Source organism: Falco rusticolus, chromosome 12 (assembly GCF_015220075.1).
Source record: "Falco rusticolus isolate bFalRus1 chromosome 12, bFalRus1.pri, whole genome shotgun sequence".
Classification (NCBI taxonomy): Eukaryota; Metazoa; Chordata; class Aves; order Falconiformes; family Falconidae; genus Falco; species Falco rusticolus.
Genome location: NC_051198.1, coordinates 24168764 through 24190361, shown reverse-complemented (window position 1 = coordinate 24190361; position 21598 = coordinate 24168764). Strand labels below are relative to the sequence as shown.

The following is a 21598-nucleotide window of genomic DNA, read 5'->3' as shown; positions in this document are numbered from 1 at the left end:
TTTTGTTGTACTGAATCATAAAAGCCCTCCTAGTGCTTCTCTTCCTGATGCTGAATGCATTTGTCCCAGTGGTACAGACAGGAGTTCAAAAGTGACTGCAAGATTTATTTATTTATTTTTAAACGAAAATAGTAAGCTTTCCAATTTTCTGGGCTTGGGAGAACCATTATATGGTATGGTATCTCTTGGCCTCATGGTTGTAAGGATAAGGATGGTGAGGTGAATAGAATCACATTAGGTTTCATGACCAAGGCTTGGTATTGTTTCTCCTGGAACTGATCATAGAATCACAGAATGGTTTGGGTTGGAAGGGACCTTGAAGACCACCTAGTTCCAATGCCCTGCCATGCGCAGGGACACCTTCCACTAGACCAGGTTGCTCAAAGCCACATCCAGCGCTTAATAATCCTGGGTATGGCAATGACTTCAGTAAAGTTAGTACCTGTTATCTACATACATTTACATCAGAAATCACTGGCAGAATCTAACTTTTTTGGTCTTTCAGAGAAAGACCAAGCTCTTTTCACCTGTGTCACATGAAGGCAGATGTTTATACAAATAATTTTGGAGCTCAGGCTGGCTGACTTGGGTTTTCTTTCTCTTGTTTTCTGCCGGGATCCTGGATTTATTTTTCCAACTCTCCTCTTTTGTGAGTCATTCAAAACCGGTGCTGTACTGTGGGCAGGGAGATCTGCTGAGGCACAGCATTGGTGAGGTGTGGATGGGCTTCATGGCTCACTGCCGTCTTCTAGGCTATGGAGACTTCTGGAGAGGTCTTCAGAACTTTACAGGTTGAGGAAAAACAGGCTTTTGAGGCAGCATCTTTGTTTCATGAGAAATGTTCAATCCCACGGAGAATTGGACTGAAGAGGGTAGTTCTTGCATTTGTCCCTCTCTCCTGCTGGCCAGGACCAATTCAAAGTCTGCTGTGTAGGGAAAAAGTCAAAACTTTGAGGCAGGGAGTGTAAATCAGAGTTTTGGGACAGCCTTGTTAGACATCTCATCTGTACGGCTCTTGCAGTCGCTTAGGATGCCACTCTGTGAGGTTTCTCAGCATGTCGGAGCACATAGTTGTCCTTGTCTTTGGTGCACGCTAATCAGGTTTTGTAGATTAGCAGAACACCTACGTTAGCCTTCTCATTGGATTTACAGAGAACAATAAACAGAGATGCATAAAAAGGCTTGTGGTGGGAGACGTTTTTGTGGTCTTGAACACAGATAAGAAGAGAACTGGTCTGGCGATTGGAGTGAGCTGACTTACAACTTAGCAGGAGGCAGCAGTTTCTGGTGTTGGGCTGGGGGTTTGGGGCTGTGTGAGGTGTTTCTTACTGATACAAGGTGCGTGGCTCATACTTAAGTGCTTGACCTTGCCTTTTTTTTTTTCTTCTCTCTCTCTTCCCCCCGCCCCCCTTTCTCCTTCCTTCTCGATATGAATTGAATAGGCAGGTAGATATATACAGTTCTGGTCAGCCTAATTGGCGCTAGAGGTGATATGGTGCTACGCTAGGACAGGATAACCTTTAGGTTTAGGCTCCTGGCTGGAGCACAGGACACGTGCATTCAATTCCCAGCAGTTCTCTTGCTGGTCTCTTTGAATTGCATGATGTATCGGTCATGGCAGTCTTCTCTCTTTGCACTTGTATGGCTCCTGGCGCAGGAGGTTCTCACCTGCAACAGTAGATGCCACTGAACTGTAAATAAGAGCCCTGGCTAGAGCTTCCTATAAGCAGGTGACTAGCTTTCAAAAGTGTAATTTATTTTTTTTTTTTTTACCTTACAGTATTTGAATGTCTATGTTCTCCTTGAAATTGGCCCCACGGATGAAGAATGTGAGTTTGTGCTGTAACGTTACATACTGGCTATACGAACATGTAAAGAGATCGAGAAGTCCGGAGATGTATACTTATATATTATCCATGAGGGAATTACACCTACTTAAGCTTAAATATTTTCACAAGCAGTGTTGAAGGAAGCTGGTTTGGCCATGTTCAGGCCTGGTATAAACAGAATCGCCTTTCCTGATGTGAGTGAAGCTTCACCTACTTCTGCCAGGCCCAAGTTTAGCTCAGAGACTTCCAGATAAGCACTAGTCTCACAGCTCAACTTGTTCAACACTGATACAAAGCTCTTTTATGAAGAGGGAAATATAAAGCAATATTGGCAAGTCTATAATTACTTGGGCTGCAGAAGGAGCGTATTGTTTCTTCCTGCTTGGAAGGGCCTGTAGGGAGAGCAGCATCTGCGGTACCTCTGGTATTGATAGCATTCCTACAGCCACTGCATTTTCCAGCAAGCTTTGTACTAGCGTAAGATGCTTCTGAGTTATCCCACTGTAGGGAAGGGAAAGGAAACCTTCTGTAGCTTGTGGCAATACCTTCCTGGGCGATTGATTTTAAGCACAGAGAGTGTATCTCGGGGTGTTTTGCTGTATGGAGTTGCATTGGAAGTGCGTCACTCCCCATCTGTTTAATTGGAGTCTTGGGTGACACTTCTCTGCTGCCTTATCCCCGGATAGAAAGCTGATCCACGTTTTAGCTTTAAGTACACTACAAGGTTGGAAAGTAAAGTTGAGTTTGCAGTGAAGCAGATATATTGGCTTCCCATGCTTTGAAGACAAATGGAGTCTCATCCATCGCTGCTATACCAGTATGCCGTTGCTGTTTCAGCCTGCTTTGGGTTAGGATTTCAGCTTGCCCTTCCTTCCTAATGGGGTCCCTTGGTGGAGAATGCCATCCAAGTGCAGGATGGATGAGATGCCCTAAGGACCTGTATCCGGCTTGCCTTTCAAGCAGTGCCTTGCTGAACTGTGAACTGGGCTTTTCATGGAGTGCTGCATGAGGATATGAATTCAACTTTGAGGGGGGGTGGGGGAAAAGGGAACAACCACCACAGCAGCAGCATGTGTCAGCCTGAAAGCATACGCTATTCGGTGGCAATATTAATATGCATCTAAAATTATTTTCTTGTGGTGTCTTAGTATTTCCCAGGGGCCCCTTTCTTTGTTCTAACTCCCTGTGAAAGGGGCAGAGAAAAATGGCTGGTGCGTTTGCTTTGGCCGCTGTCAGTGGTGGGCTCACAGCAGAATTAATTCTGCCCTCTCTAATGACTGTCAATTACCTCATTGCCAGGGGAATGGCACCCTCCACCTGCAGGACAGTAGCAGCTAAGTTTTGTTACACGGGACAAGACGCTTCTCTCCTCTGGGCTGCCCACAAAGGCTGGAGCGTTTCCGTGGCCAGTGCAGGTCTCCCTGCTCGGTGACGCTCGCTTGTCCTAGGGTCAGGCTGTGTGGCGACGCTTGTGTGTCCACGCTTGGCATCTTACTGGGTTTGGGTTTTGTCTGGAAAGTAAACCCTGTGTTTCCTTCACTTGGTGGAAGAGGGGGAAAGTTTAAAAGAAGTGGGCGGGATGAAGCACGCGCTGTAACTATTGTGATCATATCCTCACCTGGGCTTCTCTGTTCCCTGGGAAGATGTGCTTGCAAGATGTGGTGGATGTGTATAAACACTGAAATTTTTTTGCATTGGGTTGCAGCCTTTTTGGGGGTTAGAATCCTGCCTGAAATCATGAGTCCACTGTTCATACAGGCCCAACTGCACAAATTGTGAATACTTTTCAAAGCCCTGCGGATTAATTCAGCAAATTCAGACCATCATACGCAGTGGTGTAAAACAAATGCCCTGTTTCTATTCCCCAAACTTGCGCTGGCTATGAGTACAAGTATTTTACCTGTCCAATTAGTTGGATGCTGTTGCTAAAAATGTAGAACAAAAGCGTCCTGTTAGGGAGTGCTAGCCAGCATGTGCTGGTAGGATGTGAGTGATAGCTCACACGTACTAGGGTGTGAAGCTGAGCAAGTGTTTTAAATGGTTGATCTGGATTTCAGTGGTGTGCCAAGCTGTTCCTTGAAACACTCTGTACGGTACAGTAATTGCAGGGTATGGTCTTGTATAAGGAAGCAGATGTGAATCACAGGTGAGCTACTTTGGAACGACGACAATGGTGTGAGTACTCTCCCTGCCTTTGCCTTTCCCCTCCCAGTCTCTCATTTTCCTATATATCTTTTATTAATTTTTTTTTCTTTTCTCCTACCACACAGGTAGGCATGTTCCAATGGGTCTCTAAACCTGCTACGTAGTGGTTAATCTGGTTCTTGTGTTTGATTTAAATGCCTTTTTTCACCTTGCCTACCCCCAAAAACCCACACTGCGTCAGGTAGCTTTGGAGGTACCAGTAAGTGTATGTTACAGAGGGAGAAGTGAGACAGGGCACGTGTCTTCACCCAAGATTTGGAAGTGGTAGGAAATGACCTCTTACACTTCTTTTGCTTTTTAGATCTTTAAGCCCTAAGCCACCCTAAATCTACTGTCCCTATAAAAAGCTGCATTTTAAAAGGCTTTAGGAAGCTTGCTGACCTTGCAACCTACTTTGTAAGGAGTCTGCACCCACAGCTATTAAACAAAATTAATTTCAGCACTTTTAAATTGTTAATCTTGCAAAAGACAACTTGCTTGCTCTCCAGTGATCCCACAGGTCATCATTCTGTGAGCTGCAAGCCATCACCAGGGTTCATGGCTCTGAACATCATCAGTCTGCTTGTGGTCTCCCAAACGCCTTGCAAAATTAATTCCTCTGCCCTCCACTTTTCCTCCCCAGCAGCTCTTTGAATTCTGGGCGCTTGGTGAGCAGTGTGTGGGTAGCAGCTATTCACCAGTAGCCACGCCACAGATTATTCTTATTTTAAGGTTACTCTATCCTAAATCAGTGCTTCCAATCCTCACTCATGGCCATGAACTCTGGGCAGCAGGACATGAATTCAGGTAGGAAATGACAGTTTTTAGTCTTCGGAGTGTTAGGGTTTCTATTGAAAGGGCGATGTCTCTTGGAAGTTAAGTTTCTCTATGCCCATGGGGCAGATGCTTTACCAAGTACTAATTTATTTTGAATCTTCTTAAAGTGTATTTTTCTCTGCCTGGCCATGAAACTCAGAAATGCTGCTTTTTCTCCTCCAGGTAGCGGTATGTGTGACTGGGCTGGGGAGTGGGGGAGAAAGAGTAGGCTGCATCTGGTATTATCATGCCTGGTTGTCCCTGCTCCTTCCACCTCTTTTGTCTCTGCCACTCAAGCCAATTTCAGCCATCCGCCGACTCTCATTTGGGATAATAGCCTCTCTTTTTACTGTTGTCTTGTCATGTTTGATTCGGCAGCACAAGGGTTTTAAATTAGCCAAAACGTTTGCATGCTGGGCTTACTCTGCTGCCACTACCAGTTGTAGAGCCACTAAACCACTTGATGCTGAAATTGATGATTGCTCGGAAGGAATAAGAAATTGTTGGTGGCTACCGGGAAGATTCATTCACGAGAGCCCCTTTTAAGAAACCTTAGGGGGGAGGGAGAGAGAGATTTCCTTCATTTTCCTGCTGCCTGGCTGGTGGTTGCATTGTGCTTGTGCCAGGCTCCTGCTGAGTGATTACAGCCTTGCTAGGCTGCGTAGTTCCTGTGATTTCAACATAAAAACAGAAGAAGAAAAATACAGAGGGGAAGGAAGGGGGGGAATAAGGCTCCAGAGACTTGCAGTTCAATTCAGTAACGTGGAATCGTGATGTTTTAACTCACCAGCCACTTTTTTTTGTTTTGGGTTTCTTGGTGTGGTGTTTTTTTCTTTTTAATCTAATTTATTCCCCCCTAGCTAAAAGTAACTTTTTGGAAGGTTTACCCAGTAGAAGACTCTCTGTATTGGCCTGGCTGAATTGGTGATGCTAAACCACAGCTGGGCTGTAAGCAGTGTTTAATATTTTCTGGATTAAATATGACCAATCACTAATGGGATATGGGATCACCAAGAAACTACACTTCTACTGATATGCACACATGCCCCCCAAAAATGCCTTTTACTTGTTTATATTACTGTTTGAAGATATGAAGGGCCAGAATTTATAATGGAAAAGATTATGATAGTGCTTGAGAAACTGTACAAAGAGAAAACAAATGAAGCCATAGAATTAAATGTGAATGACTAGGGTTGTACAAGGGAGATGAGTTCAGAACTATATACAATCACATATGCAAAGTGAGAGAGGCAATTTTTATTTCCACTGACTGAGTTTGGTTTCTTTTTGGAGAGAGAGAGTATGTTTTGTGTTTTGCCTTGCCTTTTTTCTTTTTTAGTATATACTAGCACTAGCTTCTGGGTTACGGTGATGATAGGTAGTCAAATGGTCAGAAAAGGTCAGTAAGACCCCCATGTACGATGGTTCAGGATTTCCAAGTCCAAAGACAAACACTGTCTAACAGAAAATAGTAGCAACTGTGGCTTAAACGCAAACCAACCAACCAGCTAAACCCAAACCCTCTGTAAGCCATACATGCAAGTTGCCAGACAGTTGGAAGCATGGCTTCAGATATATAAGTCATTATACAGTGTCACAAATGAGACCTTAAATATAATATGTGGGAATACAATTGTATAGCATCCAAGCCAAGAAAGACGTTCTTATTTCATCCACTATTGCTAACATTATTAGGAGTAATATTTTAGCATTTTTCCCTTATTACTAAGTCATTATTTCTCTTGCATAAGATGCCCTTTTTCTGCTAAAGAAAAAAACCCCTTTTTTTTAATACAAATTTTTTTTTAATACATAAATCTTGTAAATTTGTAGGTGTTGGCATCCAACGATTTCTTTATTTCTCTCTTGTATGTAATAAATTGTGAAGAAATCATGTGAATGGCTAAAGCTCTAAAAATACAAATCTAAGAGGCCGGCTCTCTGGGGCGCAGCAGCGGTGTGCTGTTGTGCGAGCCCAGCTCTCGGGGCTTTCGTCTGCGCCAATTAACAGTAGATTGGAAAGCCAGGCGACCATGATGGGTTTAGTCCTGTTATCTGTCCCTAACTGCTGCACTGTTCAGAATTGCTGATTTCTCTGCAAAATCATGACAGATGTATTACAGGAAAATGTATTGGTCGAGTAGCTAGTGAGAGAGTTAATGCAAGGGATAATAAGTAGCTAAGGCTATGTCCTCCAGCAGACTTTGATGTGGTTTGATAATATATGGGATGGGTCAATCTGCCCTATTAGCAAATGTAGCCAGTTTATGCTCTACATACAAACTAGAGATTTGATAAAGCACTAAATTAGTTTTCACAAGGTATTAGATGTTAGATACTTAATGGGATCATCATGCTTTTGCTACACTTGGTTAAGATGTGTTCTGTAACAGAAGCATGAGGCAGCATGACATTTCACCAGGAAAGGAAGCGTGTCTTGTGACTGAATCACGAGTCTGGGAATTATAATGTCCAGGCATCACTCGGCTTCCAAATCACCGTCCGTCTGATTTACCAGAGTGGTTTCTCTTTTCACATCTGCAGAATGGGACTGTGTCCTTCCATTTTCACTTCGCCTCCTTGTGAAGCTTAAGCCACCAGTCCTTGTAAGTGGTTTGGTTGGGGGTTTTGTGGGGTTTCTTTTTGGTTCTTTTTTTTTTTTTTTAATCCTTGGATGCAAAGGGTGCAAGTAATCACAATTCTGCGAAGCTTCAGTTGCACAAGACTGATACTGTCCCACTCAGTAGGGCTGGGAAATTCCCTGCATTTGACGTCAAATAACTTACAGGTTCAAGCACATTTGAATAAGTAACCCCAGCAGAGTGTGACAGCAGAAGCTCAGGGTTTTGCTGTAGTGCCCCACAACTGTGCTCTGCGTTCGCTCTGTGCCGGTGTTCAACTACTATTTAATAGGTGAAGTAAAACCAGCAGTTTAGCAAAGCTCGTAAAGTTTTTGTACAGCCAAAAATCCACTGGTAAGATACGCGATGTGGGGACAACGACCTTGTCTTCACATGCCTGCACCCATCTTACCGGTGGGGAACATGGGTGAAGAAGGTGACCATCCCGGGACCACACGCCATGTCAGTCTCCAGGAGGGGTCCTGGGTGGGCGCATTCCCCTTATCGGAGCTGATGTTTTGTCCACTAAAGCAGGCTGCTGCTGTGGTTAGCTGGTGACGCTTTTGTAAGCTTGTGTCTTCGCTGTGAAATGACTTTTTTTGTCAAGTCCTATGATTTTTGTCCTGTTAAATAAAAATCTAAAACTGCTGACAGCAGCCTATGCCCACAGCTACCTTCAGAAAACTAAGCTTTAAAACCCATTAGGCATTTTGTGTTTATCACATTAATCTAATTTTTGCTAATGCTATTTTGCCCTGTGTTTACAGATACTATTCTTAATTACATTTGAAATGCATCATTTTGCTTTCCCTAACATCTTACTACTTAACGCAAGTAGCTGGTCCTGAGTGACCGCTGCCAGGCTTTGCACCTCTCCTAGTGCTCGGGAGACATTCCTACCTTTTTGTGAAATGCAGCAAGAGTGTCATACATAAAATGATCCCGTTTGAAAGGATAGAAGCCACATCCCAATATAGATCACAGTGGAAAATGACTCAAAATTACATGACAGCTTCTCCCCCGTTTACCCCCCCCCTCCTCCTTCCCTTTCTCAGCCTGTTTCCCAGTTGGGCTGCGGTAAGAAATGCGTCGTGTATTGTGGCATTTTAGTTTACTGTTACTAATAATCCCTTTGCATCTTTCATTAGCGTGTTATTTATAGGATCGCGAAAGGGCATCGGTGCTGCTCAGCCTGCGAGGTGGTGGTGCCGGTGTCCCAAGGACTGGAACGTTTTTTCAGAGTGCTGGGTCCGCCCTGCTCTCCACAGTGGGCTCCCCAGCTCTGGCAGAAGCCCGTGCCACGCTTTGGGCTGAAATCTTGCCTTTTAAAACCCGCTGAGGCCAGCGTGGGCTTCGGATGCTTGTATAAACAAGGAGACTTTGCCTCGTAACTCCGCCTAAGCCTGCACCTGACGAGCTGCTCGGAGCTGGAGGGCTGCGTTTTCCCTAATAAATTCCAGGTTTTGAACCCACTTGTTAGTCAAGCGTTGTGCACACTAACTACAGCGAGGGCCCTGGGCATAAATTACTCTCACGTGGCACTGTCTCCGAGCAGCCCCCCAGTTATGGATTACTTTGTTCTCGACTTGACAGGAACATAATTAGAACTGTTGATGAAATCTACCAAATTGTTCCTCCGTGGCCTCAATGGTCAGGAAATTTGGCTGAGTCGTATTTGTCACCGAAGTAAAGGCTCTAAACACTTCATATTAACTACGTTATTAATGTGCCCTCTAATCTGTCCGTGAATTGGTAACACTTGGAGTGAGCTTGTGCTCTAATAGCACCTTGTGATGAATACACTGGGATGCTGTTTAGAAGTTTCTGGAGGGTGGCGGGGTTGGGGGGACGGGAGAAAAAAACCCCACAACCAACCCTTAATAGAAAGTGAGCATCTCTAGGTTGTTTCTCTTCTCTGTATGTGCATTTTTTATGTTATATTTTTGTTTGTTTAATTGGAGATTCATTTAGGCTTTACATTGACAGACCGTTTTCTGTTCTATAGGATTTGCTGACATTTGGGCTGTTTCATTGCCAGAGGAGGCTTTGTGTGTCCCAAAGGAAGTGAGTGATCTGGCCATAACAAATCCTGCCAAAATATTTTAACACCGTTACGATTTTCTAATGCAATGCGTAGTGAATGTGACTAGAAAAGGATGGTGAGTCCACGAAGGGGGTTCGCTCCCTCTCCTCTGCCGTTTGTCTGGTGGAACAAGCACGCAGGAGCTGCCGGGGGGGTGGGAGACTGCAGCCAGCAGCGGGGTGGGGTGGGTGTGTGTGTGTGCCCCCTGATGCGTACAGCTTCAGTCGTGGCAGTGGCTCACGCGTAATCTTGAAGCCAACCTTGCAGTTTTGGCCCTGCTCCTGAACTTTCTGAGAGTCCAGGGTGATCAGAGACAGCGCTCTCGTTACGTTCAATACATGCATTTTGGCAGCGGTGAACGTTCAGTAAGGTAAAATGAGGAAACGCATGTTAGACACTTAAAGGTGAGAGAGAGATTAGTGGCTGAAGGTCCTAGAAGTTGACAAGCTGCTCCCTTGGGTAAAACAAACTCTTACCTTCAAAACAAAGGGAGATCTGATACTTCGGGATGGTTTTGAAGAACGCTAAGGTGGCTCTTAACTGTATACTTAACTATATACTTAGGTATAAGTGTTAGAACACAAAAATAAGAGTTTTCACATGTAGCATTCAGGGGGCGAAGACAATTCTGACAACCTGATGTTTAGCATAGAGCTGGAAGTATGGCAAAACAGTAATCTAGATCCCTGAGCTATTGTCTAAAGCAGCAGGTTCATCAGCTGCTGTTTTTCTAATACCTTGGTGATTTGCTCATATTAACTTTAACATCACCCACTCATCCCCACCCCCCAAAAAAACCCAAACCATGGCTTAAACTGGTATTTGGTAAACAAATTCAGCAAGCGGTTCAAACTGTGCTGACCATAGAGTATCAGCCATCTTCTCTTGTGCCCGACATACACCGTGTTGCATTGCTCTGGCAATTATCTTCTGTGGCGCAGTAAACTCATGTTTCTTTGGTCATTTTACATTCACAAACTTAAGAATAAAGTAGCTGACCTCGTATACCAGCAAGTTTTGCTGAAGGGAGGAAAACTAATGAGAAATAGAAAGGTTGAGCACGACCACGGCTTTGGAGGTTGCTCTGCATGAGCAGATCTTTCTGCTTCTACTGAACAGTCCCATGGTTTTGTCTTGGTTGAGCGATTTGCCCCTGACATGTGTGGTCAGGTACTCAGATGGACGTAAATAAAGTCAGGCCTTCGCTGCTGATGGTGTTTGCCATTTGGATGTTTCTCTATTTGTTTGTCTTAGAATACCAAACAGAACTGCAAGTTCTCATGCTCATCTCCAAAGATCTTTTCCAGTTTTTGCCAGGCTCACTCACACTGCCTCTTCCCTGTGGCCACTGGATGTGTTATTTCCCAGGTCCCGGGGCAATGATGCTGTTACCTACGGGGGGGGGAAGTGTTAGCCCGGGAGTTAGGACTTTGAGACTTCATTTCATGATCTTAATATTTGTAAATGAAATGGGAATGTAACTCTGAACCTTTCTCATGCAAATCAATCTATTTCTAGTAATGAGCAATTTAAGTGTTATTTTTTTTTTAATATGTAGTTGCCATCTCTAGAAATCAGGATCAGAATTCAGGATGCTCAAATTAGGTGTTAGTGCATACAGATACTCTGTTGATGACTCTATTATTAGAATAAAGTAGACCAGTACTTTTGCTGGATCTGTTTCTTTTCACTGCTTTTGTCTCTCTTTCTCTTTCAGCTCATCTTGTCTAAGTTTTAATTGTATTTTTTTAATTTCACCCTTTAATTCATTTTTATCAAAGCCATGAGATCTTGAAGGGCTTTCTAAATAATTAGTTCTTGTTACTTGTTTGCAGTTTGTTCAAAGCTGAATTGCACTTTCTTTTGTCAGTCTTGTCTTAGCACTGTTCTAAAATGTGACGTTATTTGGGGCATTCTTACCCAAAAGCATGCTTTCTGCTGTTCTGGCTGTACTTCATTTGTCTCTCCAATATGCATTCAATACTAAAAATTTTTCTTTAAGTGAATGATTATTGTATTATCCTTGAATATCACTAGTTTTTGGGCTTTGCGTTTGGATGCTTTGGGGTTTTTTTCAGTTTCCAGTGGGAATGTCATGGTATGCATCCTGTACATACAAATCTACCTTGTGTCATTCAGTAGACCAAAATGCATCATGAGCAGAGCTTAATCCTGATTTCGCTTGTTGTTTAAGTGTAGGAAGTAAAATTACTTGCATAGAAACCAAGGCACTTACTCAAGGGGGAGGTGGGGAATGGGGATTTAATATCAGAGTTGGGCCCTGGAATATTAATTTGATAAAACTGTATGATCTTACCATGTCAGCTGTGGAGAGCATATGCTAGTAAACGCTTGTGTTTGAAATCAGGATTCATGGTTAATCATTCTAAGAGATAGACTTATCACTTCATAAACTCTAGGAAAGACTGTTTTCTTTTCCAAACATTTAAATTACTCAGCCGTTTTATACATTAAAACCCAATTATAACTTACAGGGTATTTCGAAGAATTTTCAAAGCTGTTTCTTTTAGGAACTGTACGTAGACTGAAGCTTTAGCGCAGGGTAGTTCATATTTTCCACTGCATCTGTTGGGTATTTTTCTAACAAAATAGGGTGTTGAGAATGTTCGTTAGCCAACTGGTGAGTACAAATCCCAAACAGCCAGTACCGCTTTCAGGACATATGACATGTCTCCTAAAACTGGCAAACTGAAATCCCGATGTGGTTAATGAGCTCCAGAATATAGCTTAAAAACACTTACTTTCTCTAAAAACCAAATGACCAGGTTAAAGTAAAGGCTTATTTTATCACCTCCCTTCTGCCACATTATGCAGACTGTGGGCAAAACACATTGAGAGAGAAATAAAAATCAAAATGTGGTGTGGGATTTTTAGGGAATGTGATGTACCAGCTCCGGAATGGAAACGTTCCTTCCTTCTTGGTTCTCAGGGCCAGCTTAATGCTTGAGGCTGGACTGGCCTTCATCAGTGGCTTTCTCCTTCTGAAAACTGTCTTTCCTCAAAATGCATAAACCCATCCTGTTTTTCAGAGCATACAGCAAACTTGATTTGACAGGGTCCAGCTATGGAGTTGTATGTTACTTGACCCATATGAAATCATAATGTTTCCAAAAAAACATACTGTCCAGAGCTATAGAATAATCTTTCAGATTATTCATTTGGATGCTGATTCATCACATGTTAGTTAGGTCACACCAATCTAGATGAGGAAATGACCAGTGTAATTGTATATAACGCAGCAGCTAGGGAGTGTATTACAGGTATGAAGACCTAAAAAGGTGCATGTGACACTAATGCCATTTTAAGACTACTTACCAAAAGCACCCTTCTCCTGAGCATAGCAAGCTGTTCCCACAGCATTTTTGACCTGATGGGAATTAAAAGGACGATTGGTAAACATTATATTCCCAAATCAAGGTTTAGCAACCTGTGGATAGCAAAGAGTTGAAAAGGAGGTTCATAAGATGGAGAAATCCTACTTTAAAGGCCAAGTAAGAGAGAGAATAGGATTTCAAAATTAGAAACTGCTTTCTAAAGGTTACTGTGGGCCCAGGATCCCCATATAGGAAATAAATAAAGCGGTTTGCTTTAGCGAAAAGGGGGCTAGGCAATTGCTCTTCCCTCTGTCTTACAGCAGAGCAGAGTGGAGGTGAGAGCCTGGTGCTTCTCTTCGTGAAGAGACTGCATGAATGAAAGGTCGCAAAGATATTAGGATTTACTAAGTAAAGTCATACTTGTCAATAGCTTCTCTTGCTAGATATTTAAAGTTCAAGTGCTTGTTTGATTTAGTTAAGTGCTCTGAAGTGCTTTAAAAAGTATTGGCCCATTTATATAAACAAACAGAGAAACTCACTGATAGTCTTCCCAGTCAGAGTGCATTACCCAATATTTGGATATCCTTCCTTGGGTCTGAAAAAGATTTGCGCTGGCAGCTTCTAACACATGTGAGTTAATGGAGTATTGTGTTATATTATATTATTTGATCGTAGGCATCACCTGTGTTGAAACATGGTTTCTCTGTTGCACACAGTCATTGAGGACACGGAGGGAGGTGAGTCGGCTCTAAAACTTCTTTATCCAGAGCTCAAAGCTCGGCCATGCTAACTCAGGAATCTCTTAGTGCCGACAGTCAGGCATTTAAATTTTTACATTGAAACATGTTCTCAAACCATGGCAAAATCCTGTTCACACGTGTATGACCGCTCACAGAAAGAAAAGAAACTACCAACGCTAACTAGTAGTGAAGGTGAAGATTGGGATGGTATTACATGCTTCCACACAGTGTTCCCTACCGCTTGTCCCTATGGTAACAGATGTACCATCACAACATTACTCCTCTGTGGAGTAATGTCCTTTAACCTAATGATACTGTTGTGATACTGAAAGCCTAAGAATGTCATAAATTTGTACATTGACACTTATCCTTCTCATATGTGCAAAGAAATAAGCATTATTTGGAGGAATCAGTGGACATACCTTATCCAGTAAGGTCAAGGCGGTTAGCTCCATAAGAAAAAGTAAACTGAATACCATCGGCAACAACCTCCAGATATGCGACATCAGGTAGGGAATAGGGATGTAGCTTGGTGCTATCTTAAAACTGAAATGTCATCTTTCATTCAAAAAAAAAAAAAAAAAAAGTTTGTCCTAATAATTTTGATCTGAATGCATTTTCTTTTTACCTATCTCCCATAATGTCTGTGAAATTCAAGGGGTGTCATGAGCAGGTGGATTTAGAGCTGTTGCTAATTTAAGCTGCATTTAATAAAACAGAAGTTTAAGATACCTTACAAATCAATGAATATGGCACAGTTTGAAGATTGCTTTTGTTGTTTGATTAGCTCCAAAAGAAACCTTTCCTAAATATTGGCTGTGAGATTAATCCGGCAATATAAGACCTTGAATTATTCCTCATTGCAGGAAAACAACGTAATGTATTATCTTATTTGATGACTAGGAAAATATAACTTTTGAGGATTTAAAATTTGCATTTTAAAGATTGGACCCAAGGGAAAACGTTGAACTGTTCTTTTTTAAATTGACTTACAATTTTTCATATTATACTTCACTTTCTGTAACATATTCCCATATTGCAAGTTGATAGTACCAACATCATTACATTGAAGGATGTTCTCATTATTGACTCCATTCTCAATTAATTATAAGTTTGTCATGTTTTAATGAGCAGGATTAAACTTTCATATTCCAAATATATGCCTTGCGTTGCTTGCTTAGAAACTTTCTAAAGAAGGTGGTTAGGTGGTTGAACCACTTCTCTGAATGAGTATGAGGAAACAAAATATTCTTTATGCACATAAAAAGTATTTACAAGCACTTGTAAAAAAGCTTTAGTAGCTCTGTGGTTTGGAACAAAGTTTTGAAATTTGGGCAAAAGCTTTCCTCTTCTTTTCTAGCCTCCTCTGTCACAAACAGTTGTGGTCTTCCCTAAAATATGCTCATATAGGTATGTGTTATGTCCTGTAAAACGCAGGATAGCAGAAGGAAGAGTAGCACTAATCTATTTCAGGCATACTCTAATTTGCACTGAGAAAATTCACCAAAAAAAATTGAAATGGTACTTTGTGCTTCTGCTTAACTGCCCTGTCTTTTAAAACCATGGCATGTTTGCAGCAAAGCTGCTGCCACTGGTGCCTTTCAGGTTCAGATTAGCTCCAATGTAGCTCTGCAGGGCATCTGTCAGGTTTTCCCCCCAAAGTTCACTGTGCATTAATAGACCCTCTTTATTCATCATATTTTCTAGCATAATTTTGATATTTGTTTTTCTTTTATTTCCTTATACAACTTAACACCTTTCTTGCTAGTACAGATCAAATCCTTTCTAAGAATGCTGCTTCTTTCGCTTATGTGCCTGCAAAATATGCAAGTGGGATGGATGTGTTCTTGCCCTGTTGTTGCTGGACTGTTCCTGCTGATTTCAGTGTGGTTGTGATTTTGTTTCCCCAATCTATCAAGATTAATTAGATACCTGTAAGCAATAAGCACCAATAAGTTTGAACGCTGTCAGCAGACGAGCATCGTGGTATGGGCAGGTAGTGGCATCACAGCTGCATAAATCACAGCAGGTTCTTGCCAAAGAAAAGCAGGTTCCATGCCAAAAAAAGAATCTTCCATTAAGTGTGTTTTACGTTGCTTGTTTAGTCTGTATCAAATTAAAACTGTAACTGTGCAATTTGAATAGCAATGTCAACTGATATCCCAGTTTGGCTGATAACACACAAGCATGATTTAAAGGGGGCTGGGTCAGCATGTCCCTCACCAGGTAGAACCCCGAAGTCCTGGTAAATGCTGGGCAGGACTCTGCACCCCAGGCCATTTCTCATGAGACCTGCTACTACAAATAGCTGTGTTTGGGTAGTCAGGTTTTGGTAGGACGTGGTGGCTCTTTTCCACTTACCAGATGGCTTTCCATGTACCATCACCTGTCCTAGTGCTCCTTCACCTCACTAAGAGTTGTGACAAGCACTGTCATGTTGGTTGCAAAAGCTGCTTTCTGCATGTGGCCACCATAATTATCACATGTAGGCACCTTTATTTAGCAAGTCCATGTCCATATTACCGTTGCAAATGTCTTATATTTCGTTGTGTTCAGTTAATATCACCCATCTGTGGTGTTGATGTTCTGCAGCCTAATCAGAGAGTTAAACCTGTGTAAAACCTGCCTGATCTCAAGACCAGGCTTTGTATGTCTGTACAATAAGGGATGAATGTTTTTATGCTCCTGTTTGGAGGAACATCTTACAACTCAGTTGTGGCGTTGCGCTACTTGAAATTAATTCAGTAATCTCATGCATGGCAATGGAAGTTTTATACTGCACCTCCCAGTCACCCATCCTCACGCACATTTTCTACATGTATCATTATTATCATCAGCATCTGTCTTTTGAGAGATGATTTATTTCTCTCTAGGTCTCTGTCCATTTATACAATACCAGATCTCAAATTACATCTGTCTAGAGAGAAAGGCATGCTCTCCAAGATTTAATACTGGTCTCAAAATTTTATTGCCAATAACTAAATGTGAAATTGCTTTAAATTAACCAGTAATTATTTAGAATGAAGTAGGAAAGAGTTAAAAAATTTTTTTAAAAATAAATCCCTTTCCCAGGCAAACTGGACCCCCTCGTTCCAACAAAGCTGTTGCAGGAGGTTTCAATGGTATGAATAAATGTATTTCTTTTAACACTTTTGTTGTTTAAAATGCTATTGTTTCATCTGGGGTGTGAGGAGATGTGCTAACCTTGTCAATGTGGGTGCAGTAGAGCAGAAATGATAACTGTATATACTTTTTTTAAAAAACAAAAATACAGAGTGAGTGTGTGTGTGTGTGTGAGAGAGAGAGAGACAACTTATTTAAATCCTGAATACAGTCAGACCTCATATGCATTGTTAAAAAAAAGCCCTAAAGAATTGCATATGGATTAGGGGGATGAATATTCTATTATTTCAGTCTGTTCTGCTGATCTTCTTATTGTGACTTTGCGCTTCAGAAATCTGCCAGGAATTTGGCTTTGCTGTACTAGACAGTAATTTTAAATGTGTATCAAGCACTTGATAGTGTATGATTTGCGTGCTGTTGCATTCCCATTCCCTAAATTTTCCACCAATTTATTACTTTTTTCATACTGTTTTAATATTTCAGGATGATGAATATATACAGCATCATTAAAGGTAAATAAAAAATGCATGAAATTAAAAAATGGAATATTAGATGTTTCTTTGCTGTAATCCCTAGGTCCAGTAGGAATGAAATGTCTCTGTTCTGTCAAGTAATCCCTAAACATGATTAGGGACCTTGTAGTTTCCACATAGCCCACATAATATTTGTATCATATAAGCCTATTTATGTAAGGTTTGAGTAAAAGTTGTTATTAGAAGACCTATAAACCTATTTTACAATTCAAAAAGATATGCTTGCCTCTTAATCTCTCTACTTTTATTATTTTGCTGGAGATGGCAATACGTCCTTAATTCATTTTTCAGAAGTCTGTTACATCTTTCGGGTACTTATATCGTGCATTAACAATCCCACCGAAATGTATTTTTAAGACAGAGGACCGAGTTCAACAGTTCATCTACTTGTGTAGCTTCTCCTTAAATCCACATTGGAAGGGACGTGCACCTCTTTCTAGGTCTCTTCTTCGATATCCAGGTTTAATCTGAACTGGGGGTCAGGAGGTGCAGAGATTGTTTTTCAGGTTTTTGGGGAAGGGGAGATGGAAAGAGAGGAGATTAATTTTCTCTGTTTAAGTCGTGTGAGAATATATTATCAGTGATGTAGGCGCTTTCGGTGGCATCACAGAAAGTTTTAGAAAGCAGCTTTTGATTTGACCAGTCAATAGCAGAGTTCTAGGGAGAAAAAGCTAGAAAGAAGGAAAATGGGGAAAAGTTTTGAATGACAGAAGAATAAGATAGGAGAGACAATAGCTGTTGCCAGCTGTGTCTTGTGATGTAGTTGTGCTGGGGATGCACCAACCCAACACTTCCCATTCCCTGCTTCAGCTTCTTGCCTGGGCAGCAGAGATGCTCATAGTCCTGTCTTCTGTGTAGTTAGGCTGGATTCTTTGATGTTCGGAGGTATTCAGATACCATGGTAACACAAGGAAGATCAATAATTAAATAAGAACAGTAACTTGTATACTTCTATGGTTTGAGTAGACATTCACTAAGGAAATATTTTTGAATGATAGCAGGGCTCAGCTGTGGCGATTCTCTATTTCCCATAAGGAAATTTGAGATTATATTAACCTTGGGCTATCTACCAAAAAAACCCTGTGGAAATACACCTGTATTGCTTCCGTGCTGCACTGAAATTTTACTTTTATTTCATTTTCAGCAGCGAGGGTGGCATTTGAGCAATAGCTCTATTCTTGTATTTATGAACTGAGAGAAGCAAAACTGCTCACTGCTGAGCCCAGGGATCCTCTTCCAGGAAAACTGAGATCAATAACTGTTATCAAGTCTTCATTTATAGGGAGTGTTAAATGACCACAAAGTCCTGATGTTCATCAGTTAATAGGGTATGCTTAAAACCGGGCTGTCTGCCTCCCTCAACCTGCCGTAGTCAGAACTTTTGGTCTTTGCTATCATTTTAAACAGTCATTTTCCGTTATTACGATTTCTTTTTAAGCGGAGATTTTGTGTTATGGCGGTGCCAGTAAGGTAAAGGTGAGCGATGTTTTCCCTTGCCAGCTGCCTCCTTCCTGCTAGCGGTGGAAGACAGGGATGAGATGCTACCTGTGGCTCGCTTTGTGATCCAAAGCAGGGGTTTACAGTTATTACTGCACTTAGGTTTGTGTTTTGGTACTCAGCGAGAATGCAAGGGCACACCCCAACTGGAGCAGAGCAGACCCTGAAAACTGAAAATAAAAGCCTTGCATGCAGATGCATTTTTCAGATGCCTTTATTTCCTCAGTTTAAGTGCAAAAGAGGGATTTGGAAAAGAGAGAGCTTAATTTAACAAAATAATATTATGCTTTCGATCCTTAAAATGAATGAATTATTTGGATACTTAGCAGTATAATGTCTTTGAATAATGCTGGTACTTAAGATAGAAGAAATGATATTGTGAATGTGCTGTGTTTGCCTCTTATGATGTTTTTACCAATTTGGCATTTATGGGAAGCAATATCATTGTTGCAAAGTTTCCAAATTGCTTTTTGCACAAATCCGCTGAAATTAAATCTCCTCCTTGTTATGAAAATGAAGTGATGTCTTGAGACGCTGGTATATTAGCACGAGTCTGTGGAGACAATAAGCCCAATTCTGCTTGCGATTGCTGTGTGTCCACTTTTAATAGCTCCAAGAAGCTACGATACGTATGGTCTGTGGCACGACAAAGTAAATAGGCGTGTGGTGAAGTGTAGCATGCGAGCAGTAGCAGAGATGTCTCCGGGGACCTCTTGTGCTTAAAGTTAAGCCCACGCCTGACCGCTTCTGTGGTGAAGAACTTCGCCCGTGACGTGGAGTAGTGTGTGATGCAGGAATAATGGCAAATTATGTAAATGGTGAGCCTTCAGAGAGAACATTGCAAATCAATTTCAAGCTCAAAGAAAATAACGCGAATACAAATTGGCACAGGTCACATGGAGATTTTGGGAGAAAGCATACCATGTGGTGTAATGCAGATCAGGCTGGTTGTGGAGGTCTTGAGCAAAAGCCTCCTGGTGTTACTCCAGTTTCTGTTCGGAACAGCTTCAGGAAAGGCTGCACATTTTGCCTGAGGTAGGAAAATGGAGTGGTACAGACTGTACTACCACCAGGCGGGGTGGGGGGAAAAGACATTTAGTAGAAAAATATTGTGAGTAGTGGTGGTGTTGAGCTCTGCCCGCAGGCGCCAGGTGAGAACTGTGCCTGGCTGGTGAGCGTTCAGCTGGGTCCTCCCCAAAACGCTGCCTGGCCATCGCTGTGACAAAGGTGGTGCCAGCAGCGCTGGCTCGGGGGCAACATGTGCGTGCCTGAGGGACTTCTGCCCCGTTACTAAGGCAGTCTAACACCCCAGCTCCTTTCCCCGTCCCCTCGGACCCCATGACTCACTACGCATTGGAAGGGAACAGACACAAAGTGAGCTGAGAGACCAGAGACCGGTTCACGGACAGTCCAGGTGACTGGCATCACTTCCAGGGGAGCCACCATTTACCACAGAATTATCTTAACTCAGAACCGTTATGCGTCTTCATAGCTGAATCTAAACTACATTAAAGTGCTGTATGTGATGTGTTTAAATTCATTGACAGAATTAAGGCAAGACTAAGGCAAGCGTGTGATTGATTTTTACAAATACAAATGAATCTAATAGATGGAGGAAAGCAAGATGGATCAAATTTTAAGACCTGGGAACTGATTTACCTACATCAGATGTTTAATGGGATGCTTAATTTGATTGCTTCTCCAAAAACTACTCGCAATAGTCAAGCCACTGACTAAATGTCTGCGTAATCAAGGCCTCTGTGTGCATCTACATCTTGATTTCCAGGTACAAATAAGCAGCAATTAATGCTGCTGATTGACTGCAGGGAACAGTTTGAGGCTCAAAATGGCAGCTCCGGAGTTTTGGGGGGTCTTAGCATCATTTCAGTGTGTTTTCAGAAGTGAGTACAGGCAGACTTCTGCAAGTCTATATAAACAGAAGCGTTTCGTCTCCAATTGCGCAAGGTTCTTCGTGGCTGTAGCTAGAAAGCATCTCTCTTCAGCAAGGTTAGACACTTTTAATTGTGAGAGTTAGGCTCTTTATATTAAAACCAACGTATTAGCCCACTTCTGTGTAGCCTAAGGGTCCCATTAAGTGGGTTTATATTTCCATATTAAAAAAAGTAATAATCGGGGAAACATGTTGGAATGGAAGAGCGAGAGCAGTTGTATATATTTTGTAGCAATCACAAGGCACTGTATGCTTTCTTCTTTTTCAGGATTGAACACATTCCTGAATGGAAAGTCAGCAGTTGCTATTGGCACTCTTTTCTTTTTTCATTATTTTTTTTTTTTAAATCTGTCTCATTATAATGTATATGAAGGATATTAGAACATTGAACAGAGATTCTTGAAAATACTGGTTCTTCCTCATTATTTTTACTGCTGTATTTTTACAGTAGTGAATTATCAATTACATTAAGTCTTTTTATTGCCGTGGCACAGCTACAACAACTAAAATTAAGGGTGTTATGCTCATAGTCCTTTGCACCACTCCTTCTGCTATGGGCAAACTTTTGCTGTTTTCTCATACTAACCTTTACAATGCAACTGATAAACGTTACTCCTGTTTTAATGACTCCCAAATAATGTCATATTTAAATGAAATGCAGTTTGCCTCAGCAGGGTTCTTTGAATTTATGAGCATTTTTGTCCCATATCCTACAATAATGTGACAAATATTATTTGCATTTTTACTGTTTTCTTGAATACTTTTAAACACCCATTTTTAGGAGACTTCAGATTGCTTTTGAACATATTTGAATGCATTTTTAGCTATCACCAAGCTTAAAATAGGAACCCTTTTTTCAGCTTATCTTTATTAAACACCTGTAAAA

The 21598-nt window shown here is 41.6% G+C and overlaps 1 protein-coding gene across 15 annotated transcripts in view; it reads left to right on the top strand.

The window, feature by feature from the left end:
* ESRRG (estrogen related receptor gamma) overlaps nt 1–21598 on the top strand; it is a 406419-nt gene that overhangs the window by 162091 nt on the left and 222730 nt on the right. For 3 of the 15 annotated variants that reach the window (XM_037406048.1, XM_037406049.1, XM_037406046.1), the window contains exon 2: nt 9456–9609. The exons of 10 other annotated variants lie outside the window; for them this stretch is intronic. In XM_037406048.1, the coding sequence (XP_037261945.1) occupies nt 9575–9609 (35 nt within the window). In that variant the 5' untranslated portion in view covers nt 9456–9574. The remainder of the gene's footprint in view (nt 1–9455; nt 9610–21598) is intronic. 2 more of the 15 variants (XM_037406043.1, XM_037406059.1) reach the window with 1 other exon arrangement.